Source organism: Buteo buteo, chromosome Z (assembly GCF_964188355.1).
Source record: "Buteo buteo chromosome Z, bButBut1.hap1.1, whole genome shotgun sequence".
NCBI lineage: Eukaryota > Metazoa > Chordata > Aves > Accipitriformes > Accipitridae > Buteo > Buteo buteo.
The window spans coordinates 57,998,378-58,008,282 of NC_134204.1; the positions used below are offsets into that span (position 1 = coordinate 57,998,378).

At 51.6% G+C, this 9,905-nt stretch overlaps 1 protein-coding gene across 1 annotated transcript in view; it reads right to left on the reverse strand.

The window, feature by feature from the left end:
- Positions 1–2,977, reverse strand: part of RNF38 (ring finger protein 38) — a 126,243-nt gene extending 123,266 nt beyond the window's left edge. Inside the window, exon 1 of the mRNA XM_075020245.1 lies at positions 1,710–2,977. Within this exon, the coding sequence (XP_074876346.1) occupies positions 1,710–2,238 (529 nt within the window). The 5' untranslated portion in view covers positions 2,239–2,977. The remainder of the gene's footprint in view (positions 1–1,709) is intronic.
- Positions 2,978–9,905: the final 6,928 nt, after the last annotated feature.

Here is a 9,905-nt window from a genome sequence, read left to right on the forward strand (position 1 = left end):
CTTTAAGATAAGGTCATTGTCAATTTTAAAACAAGAAGTTGAAATACAGTTTCATCAGGTAAAACCTCCATTTCCAGATCACCTATACTGGAAGGCTATTTTTCTCCTATGTATTTTAATTGGAAGGCCCAAGTACCGACACGGGAGGGACTGATCTTCCCCGTGTGCTCTGTGGTCTCAGCACACAGGAAAAGCTGTTTTTGAGCTATGTAATACAATTCAAGGGTAAAATTTGAGTTCTTCCTCATCTTTCTGCATGGTAATCCTTCCATATGCTGTCAACAACAGATTTCAAGAGGAACTATAAAACCTACTATAATATAGGTAGGTCTATAAGAGGTCTATAAAACCTACTTCATTTCAGAGCCACATTTCCATCAGTATAAACACCCATACTGCAAACTCCTATAAATCATCCACGTAAGTCCCCAAGACATGACCACCACTAAAAAAACATTCTAAGAAAAGTAGGTATCTCATTTCTTCACTCTCCAGGCCCAAAAAACGATGCCTTGTTTTCTGTCATTCTCCCATACCACTTCCTAATTACTAACTTCATATATATATAAACAGTTTAATTCTTGCTGCAATTCACAAACAACAACCTAGGAAAACATCTAAGGCCCCAGTCCCAAGAGCACAGAGACACTCGTTTAAATTTAAGCACTTGGGAAACTCCAGTGCAGTCTTGGAAGTGGCTCTGGTGTTTGACAACAAGCACATCAACACACGTGTTGAGACCTCAGCCATGATAAAAAAATGTGGCTCCAGGACAAGTGAACCACATGCCCCAAACCAGCTCCTCAGAGAGATCCTGCAGCAGAGGCAGTTTCTAACAGAAAACTCAAGAACACGTTTAAAGGGCAGGTGTTGAGGGCCCCAAAGGGACCCCTCAACCTGGGTTCCCACAGAGGCAGTCTGACTTTCAAAGCACTTCGGAGCTACATGCAGGAACCTCAGCCGGCGTGCCACCGTAAACCGTGGATCCCCACAGCTACCGGCAGCCCGCTGCCGAAAGGCAGAGCCTGATTCAGGGACACGGACACGCACACATCCCGCCCCCCACAAAAAACTTTCCGGAGCGCGGCACAACGGGCGCCCCGCAAAGCCCGAGGGCAGAAGCTGCGGGCCGGGGGCCGCTGCAGGGAGGAGGGAGTGCGGGCAGGGCCGGCCAGGCCTCGGTGCTGCCGAGGGCACGCCACACCAAAGCCTCGCATAAGACGCGGCCCCCGCCGCGAGGGAGAGCAAGCACCGACGCCCCGCGCAGCGCAACCCCTCCGGCTGCACCGACGGCCGACAGACGGGCGTGCAGGGCGGGGGAACAGCTGGCAGCGGTACGACGACCGGAGGCGAACACCCCCAGCCCCAGCAACCGCTGGCCGCCCGCGCTTCGCAACGTTGCATCCCAACCAGCGAGGAAAAAAGCCGTCGCCGCGCCGGCCACCGACGCGCAGCGGGCTCCCGGCACCCGCGGCTGGCCGGGCGACACACGGCCTGTCGGCAGCCCCCGCTCTGCTGCGGCCAGCGGGAGTTTCTCCTCTGTCCTGTACCACTGCTCACCCCCCACCGGGGGACGGACCCCCCGGGGCGGCGGCGACTTCGAGCGCTGCGCAGGACAACTTCCAGGCCCTCTGGGACGGCTGCGCTGCCGGGCGGGGGCGAGACGCTCCGAACTACTCCCCCTCCCGCGGGGCCCCCTTCCCGCTCACCTGGTGGCGGGCCTCTGGCGCCCGGGGCGGTGCGAGGTGCGCCGTGGCCGGCGGGGCTACCCCGGCCCTGGCTGCGTGCTCCTGGCTCCGGCAGGCTGGGCCCGTGGAGGGGCGGCGGCGGTGGCGGGCAGAGGGCGGGGGGCGGCGGCAAGCGAGCGGCACCGCCGCTCATGGCGAGCCCGGGGAAGCCGCAGCGGGAGCGAGCGCGGGTGCGGGGGGGTGCCGGGGGGAGGCAGGCAGCCGAGGGGGAGGCGGAGGCGGCGGCGGCGGCCTCGGCAGCGGGGGAGGAGGCAGCGGAGGAGACGGGGGGCGGCGGAGGGGAGGAGAAGGAAGGCAGGAAGGGGGCGGCGGAAGAAGCCACCCATCTGCCGTGCCGGCCCGCCTCGCCGGCCTGGCGGAGGGGCTGGGGCCGCTCGCCGCCGCTCTCCCCGCCGCGCGGAGCGGCGCCGCTGTCCCGCCGGCGGGCGGGGGCGAGAAAGCGGGCGTCGGACTGCGCTCCGCGGGGCGCTGAGCGGGCGCCGACCGGCATCGCTCCCCGCTCCGGCCAGCCGGCGGCGCCCGCCTTCCCGAGAGCAGCCACCGCCGCGGAGACGGAGGAGCGGTCAGCGCCAGCGGGGGCACGTGGGCGCCATGGGGAGCCTCCAGCTGGGGCGCAGCCCTCAGCCGGGCAGCGGAGGCATGCCGCCTGCCCCGGGGGAGAAGCTACCGGCGCCACCCGACTCGCTGCCGAGGAGGAAGTCTCCCCGCCTGCCTGCCTGCTTCCTACCTCCCTCCCTTCCTCCGCCCCAGCGGCCGGGAGCGCTCAGCGCGCCGCCGGCGGCCCGGAGCCTGCCCGAGGCCGCTCGGCTCCCGTGGGGCCGAGCCCGCTCGCAACAGCGGTGCCGCAAAGCGCGACGACCCGCGGCGAGCACACGAGCGCGGCAGCCGGCCGCCCTTTATTGTGGCGGTGCCCCCGCCGCCCCTTCGGCCAGGCGGGGGAGGGCGAGTGGGGCGCGCGCCGCGATCGGCCGGGCCCCCCGGGGCCCAGCGGGCCTCAGTCCGCCCCGAGCAGACCCTGCGCGCAGAGCCCGGAATCATCCTCGCCCGGTGTCGCGTTCCGTCTCTGCGGGCCGCTAGGCGCGGGCGCCGCCGCGGGCCCTTGGGGTTGGTGGTGTGCGGGGGGCCTCGTCGCCGCCGCGACGGGCCGGCGGGGCGCCCGCCCTCTGCTGCGCGCTCCCTCCCGCCCACCGAAGCAGCACGGTGCTCCGGCGGGGGAGACCGCCCGGGAGGGAGGGGGCAGAGGCCGCCATCGATTGGACGGCCGGGCGATTGCAGGGGCTGCGCCCGGGCCCGGTGGCGCGCGGACGCTGCGCAGCGGCGGCCCAGAAGAGGGCGGCCTCGGGCGGGCGGGACTGCCGCGGGCCGGGAGAGCGGCGCTTTCTTTCCCGGCGCCGTCGCCGGGCGGTGAGGAGTATCCGGCCGGAATCGGCTCTGATAGGTGCGTGTGGGGAGCGGGGACTGCCCGACGCTGCCGTCTGCTTGGAAGGCGTCAGCGGGGCGCGGTAGGTCCCGGCCGCTCACGGTACAGGGGCAAAGTCCCTCCGCCTGCCGGTTTATGCCCAAAAAACCAGAAATGTCGGTAAACGACTTAATTTGCCACGGGAATGACGGTTTGTTGCTTTGCTGTTAGATAAGCGTTATGCGAGCTAGGCCATTTGCACGAGAAGACACCGGGAGTGCAACTAAGGGTTTCTCTTGAAGTAATGATAATGTCCCTGTATATGGGTGCATGCATCTCTGCATTGAGCTAAACAGCTGTGTTTGCCGACCCAATCCGGTTGGGTTTGGTTTTCAGGAAGAGTAAAATAATGGGAAAATTGATACATATGTAGTCAAAGAAAAATCACTAGTTAGCGAAATTTACTACCTAGAGGGATGCACTTGCTGTCATCATCAGAACAACAACAATTCTATGAGATCTAAATGTGCAGACAGAGAATTCATAGAATCATGGAATCATTTAGGTTGGAAAAGACCTTCAAGATCATCGAGTCCAACCATCAACCATGCCCACTAAACCAGGTCCTGAAGTACCCCATCCACTCTCTTTTTTAGTATCTCCAGGCATGGTGACTCAACCACTTCCCTGGGCAGCCTGTTCCAATGTCTGACAACCCTCTCAGTAAAAAAATTTTTCCTAATATCTAACCTAAATCTCCCTTGCCTCAACTTGAGGCCATTTCCTCTTGTCCTATCTCTAGCCACCTGACAGAAGAGACCAGCACCCACCTCCCTGAAAGGGGGTTGTAGACAGCTATAAGGTTTCCCCTCAGCCTTCTCTTTTCTAGACTAAACAGCCCCAGTTCCCTCAGCCGCTCCTCATGAGACTTGTGCTCCAGGCCCCTCACCAGCTTGGTTGCCCTTCTTTGGACATGCTCCAGCACCTCAATGTCTTTCCTGTAGTGAGGGGCCCAAAACTGAACACAGGACTCGAGGTGCGGCCTCACCAGTGCCAAGTACAGGGGAACAACCACCTCCCTGTTCCTGCTGGCCACACTATTTCTGATACAGGCCAGGATGCCGTTGGCCTTCTTGGCCACCTGGGCACACTGCTGGCTCATATTCAGCCGGCTGTCAACCAGCACACCCAGGTCTTTCTCTGCCTGGCAGCTTTGCAGCCACTCTTCCCCAAGCCTGTAGCACTGCATGGGGGTGCCATGACTGAAGTGCAGGACCCAGCACTTGGCCTTATTGAACTTCATACGATTGGCCTCAGCCCATCGATCCAGCCTGTCCAGATCTCTCTGTAGAGCCTCCCTACCCTTGAGCAGATCAACCCTGCCTCCCAACTTGGTGTTGTCTGCAAACTTGCTGAGAGTGCACTCAATCCCCTCATCCAAATCATCAGTAAAGATATTAAACAGAACAGGGCCCAACACCGAGCCCTGGGGAACACCATTTGTGACCCGCCACCAACTGGATTTCACCGCATTCACCACTACTCTCTGGGCTCAGACATCCAGCCAGCCCTTCACCCAGTGAAGAGTATTCATTTCATTTTGCACATCACAGTAGTGCCACTTTCTCCTGTGCAATGCTGTGAGTGGAAAAGGTTTCTTGCAAATCATGCCTTTGCCAGGATTACCCTGCTGTGCCAGCCTTTTCCCTCACTCCTTCATGTCATTTGATTGAGGTTTTCACCTAGTGTGGGGAAAGGTGGCCTTGACTCCCCAAAGGGCTAGCACCTTTGGGACTTGTAGCCTGCTGCTGACATGATTTGTGTGTCCCAGCAATTACATAAGGCCATTCAAAGCCTTTCTCAATTTGTTTGCTTAAACTCTACAGAGCTAACCCCTCATGTCTCCAGCCCCAAATCAGGAAACAAACTCAACAACTCCTATCGTGTGATCCTGTAGAACACAAGGGTCTGAAGTACTTTCCTGTCATATCTTCTGCTTCATCTTTCCGAGGTGTCTGCACCTCTTTCAGATTGCTGGTATAGAGCAAGCATATGCAGCCTGTATGAAGCTCCTGGCAGTACACAGATGGCAGAAAGAAATGAACAGAGCCACTATTGGCTTTATGATGATTCATTTTTCACTCACTTCCTGGGGGGAAGTCGCTTTAAAACTACTCCCATACTGAAGATATTACATAAGACAGCATTGTGGCACAGACTTCCTTTTTTGTGAGCCCTCCAAAACTTTGCAGATTTAAATACTGGAGGATTTTATACTACAGGAAAAGGTGTGAAAACAGCATCAATCCTTCAGCCAAGACAATATTTCTAACTTTTTTTGCACCTAGATTGTCTACCAGAAATAAGCAAAGAAAAAATATTTCTGCAGCATGAAACTACTTCAGCTATTAATCTAACATGCACTCCAGACTACAGGGTATCCAGAAGTTCAGGAAGGCTGTTTCTGTGCAGTATGGGTCAGAAGTCTTGCAGACATGTAACCCGACAGTTCTGGTGCATTGCACTTCATTTACTTCTGGAGCTGAGGAGTTCCATTTTCCTGTTGGTTCTAAATCTAAATCAAGTCTTTTCAAGGTAATATCATTCCAAGAGCTAGATCCAGAGGTTTTTTCCAAGTGTCTTTTAAATCAAGTTGGATGAGAAAAGGTGATACCTTTAGCCTGATACCTTATTAGGCTTATTTACCATATTTGGAAAATAGACAAGCTTTTGGTAGTCTACAGCAAGCCTTCTTCAGGTCTGCTTAAGGTCTTCAGGTACTTAAGATTTTATTTCTTTAAGGTTTAAAACAACTGGTATCTTAACTCATTTTTCCGAATGACGTGCAGAAAACAGACTCCACAATCAGTGAGATTGTAAAGTAAGTATGTTCATTCAGCGCTGGGCAGCACGGGGGGTAGTCCCACCAAAGTCGTGTGCGCCTGATTTGGCAGTTCACTTTAAATTTATACAGTCAAGTGTTACATATACATAGAGTTTCACAATACGCCTATACATAGGCATTACCTATCCCCGCTTCATATTATAATTAGCTCTAGGAAGTTATTTCCATAGTCTCCTCTCAACTGCGCTTGCGCAGTGCCTCCTTATGGTGGTCGTCTGGTGGTCGTGAAGATGAAGGCTGTATGTCTTCTTCACAGTGAACTCTTAACCTTCTGTCCCTGCACAGACTCAGTCGCTCCTTGGCATTTATCCAAATCCCAAGGCCGGTCTTGGCTGGTTCTTGGGGTTGACTTCTGCTTCTTATCAGGGACTATCTCCTGTCCCAGTCAGCCTCAACAATGCAAACGTTAAACATCACTTCTCATCCCCTTGGGCCATGTCTACCTCTATTGAAACTTCTTTAATTTCATTATAAGCTAGATAATTATTAAACAATTCCTATCTACATTCATATATCTACTATATCTACTAAGGTTCCTGTGGTTCCCCGTCTCACAAACAGACACATACTGATGGATGGCCAGAGTTAAACTCATTGATAACTTTACATCAAACAGATTCAGGGAAAAGTTGTAACAAGTGATTTATACTTTTATTCTGTTTTAAATTTTGCAAACTTGAAATACTGCAATGATCAGAAAGCTACTGCACTCAGTATTGTAAAACTCTTTTCACTTCAGGTGAGTTCAGGCCTCAGTGGTTTGAGTCAGAACAATTACTACAAGAACATCTGACACTGATGCAAGCTCTTTTGTAGACCAGGATTGCTTGTTTCTTCCAACCTTGTTACTAATTCTGCCTAAAAACCAACACAAAATTTGAGTCCAGATTTCCATATCTCCAAATGGTCTGCCAGAATCAGTCATACAATATGAATCTCAGCGATCTTTCTGTGGCCCAGTGTTGAAAACAGTCAGATATATTGTTTTGTTAAAAACTGAACAAGTTAAACCTCCACTGTGCCCAAGGGATCTCTTAAAAACTGATGACAGCGGAAGTGGTGTTTAAGGCTTTGTGTAAGCTAGACTTTGCAATGGGATGATTTTTACCCTGAATCCTTCATTATCTCTGTTTTGTCCCCCTCAGTGCTGCTGAAGTACCTGATTATGAAAAGGACATACAGAAAAGATCTACTGCAAGTAAGACTGACAAGATGGTAGTTAGTTGAAAAAACTAACTCAGCAGGGAGTTGTGTCAGATTTTTTAAAAGGATGCCTCTCTCAACAGAAAGATGATATGCATATTTTAGAAGTGTTTTCTTTACTCCACAGGCAAATAAACATATTCACCTGCAAATTTCTTGTAGAGGAAATGCACATCCAGCTTCCTGCAGACATTAATTTGTCTTTTAAGTAGTTGAGAAAGACATGTGAAATCAACAGGACTTAAAAATCTCATGGTTGAGTGCAACAGTACAGGTGGCGTACAAGATATTTCCACTGGGACTACATGGCTGCTGCATTTTCCCCGTCTGCAGCAGTCTGCTGCATATTGCAGGGGTAGCCTCAGTTGCCATTTATGAGTTGGAGGCCAGTCCTGCTAGATGTTAACTTTCTCCTGTGGGAGTCACTGGACACAGGACTTCTGCAAGAGTCCCTGGCTTAGCATCTGGCTAAGGACTGGATCTAGTGGGACTAGAGTGAATCTGTTGTCGAAGCCACCACTGGGACATTGCTAACCTCACTGAAGAATGAGAAATGCAAAAGGCAGAAGATGGGACACATCTCCCAGGAAACAAACATTAGTGTTTGTAATACATGAAAATATATTCAGGTCCTCTATTCCTGCAGTAAAATAATGTTTTCCTAAGACTGTACACAGAGATCCTAGAGCTTTAAGATGGACCCTCTGGTTTCCTCCTTCATACTCCATCCCAGCACTTACTTGCTTTGAAGTTGCACTGTTGGTGGGCTCCCAGTTCTCAAATAGTCATTTCTATACTCTGCTGTAGCTTCCATTTGAGTTGCTGTGAGAGACTGAATTGTTATTTCAAGCTGTTTGTCTCAAAGGTTGTTTGTTATGAGAGACTGGACTATCCTCTCAAGCCATTGTTTGCTGTGAGGAGCCACTTATGCCAGAGATGGATTGTTTAAGCAGAGCAGTCCTCTGTCCAAAAGGACGATTACCAGGTCACTGAGGCATCCAGGGGAGGAGACAGGCCAGAGCCAGCGAAGAATGTGGAGACTACCATTCTCATGGAAACTTTAGTCTTTGAGATAAGATACTGGTTTCTGGTGTTCATCATGTGAAGTGCTGTGTGATAGACAGAACCTGCAGTGCGTGAACAGTGCATGAACAGTACTTATGTGCATGCATCGTTGGACTATGCCCTATAAAAAACTGTGGAGACAAGCCATGGTGTGCACCTATCACTGAAGAATTGAAGACTGAGGACCAACGGGACGCTGCTGGATCCATGGTGGTGAGTATCCTTGCAAATCTGTCCTGACTGCTTGCTTGATTTCTGCCTTCCATTCTATCCTATCACTACTATTTTCTATTTTTGATAATAAAAGCTCTTTTGTCTATACAGCATTTGACCTCGTTTGTGTCTTAATCTTGCTCTTGGGATCATATCAAAATCTTCCCTGACATTGGATTGGGACAGTTGCAAACATCTCACCCTAGGCAAAGCTCAGTGAGCAGAGGCGAAAAATCACAAAGTTGAGCATCATAGCTGAAGAGTGTGCACAATTACTTGCTTATTTGTACACAAACAGGAACAAGGAATGTATGTGAAATGAGAAGGATTTTGCCTGCGCATGACAAGAACTGGGTGTATTAATGACAGTTCTTGCAAGACATACTTATCACTACTGGCCTGTCATCCTTAATGGACTTTAATAATATCTGAACACAGAGAGAGCAGAAACACTTTAGCATTCAGAGTGACTTTGATGGTGCAAGTGAAATGGTGCAATACGGAAATACCTGAAATGTCAGACCTTGGAGATAAAGGACTGTCAAATGCTATGGGTTCCCTTGCTTTGCCTTTGCAGTGTGACAGCCTAGAGAAAACTCAATCAACTGCAAGACCCCATTGTGTTAGGTGCTCTACAAACATCTCCATAGCCCTGAAAAGCCTGCAGTCTAAATATGCAGAAGAAGGAGGAAGAAGGGAAGCAAAGGCATGGAAAAGTGCAGTGATTTGCCTGTAGAGATGTGGCATCTTGGTGGCAGAACTTGTATCCCATGTCTCAAGCTTGATGCCACCTGAACACACACCATCTCCCTCTGGTTAAACTTCACCTCAGGATGGAGGTGCCCTCCCTGACAGTGCCTAGGAACAGCAGAAGCACTGAACTAATAACTGTTCATCAATAACCATGAAGTGATAAAGCAGATCACCACTCATGATGGCAAAATGGCTAAGGTGGCTGTGACTCTTCTCTGATGTGCATTTAAAGTCAAAACCCTTTTGAGAAAATTTTACAGCTCTTCCCATTTATCACTGTCTCTGCTTCAGATAAAGGAGTCTTAGAGGAGTGAACCATCCTTCCTGTCAGACTTCACCTTCCTGAAGGAACTATACTGAGAAGAAGAGGAAACACAGTGACAAGTGTGACCTAAGTTAAGGGCTGGAGTGGATTCACTGCCTTGGCATAATACTGACACTCATACCCCTGGTGCAGCAGAGTGCACACCCTGCTGCCACTCTGTTGACCTACAGGGGCCAAAACAGATGTTGGTTGCCTACAAGGCAGCTTAAACTAGTGGAAAGATCATGCTGCTGTCAAGATTCAAATATCTTTGGATTACTGGCATCAAAGCACAATAAGTGGTTTCTACCTCAA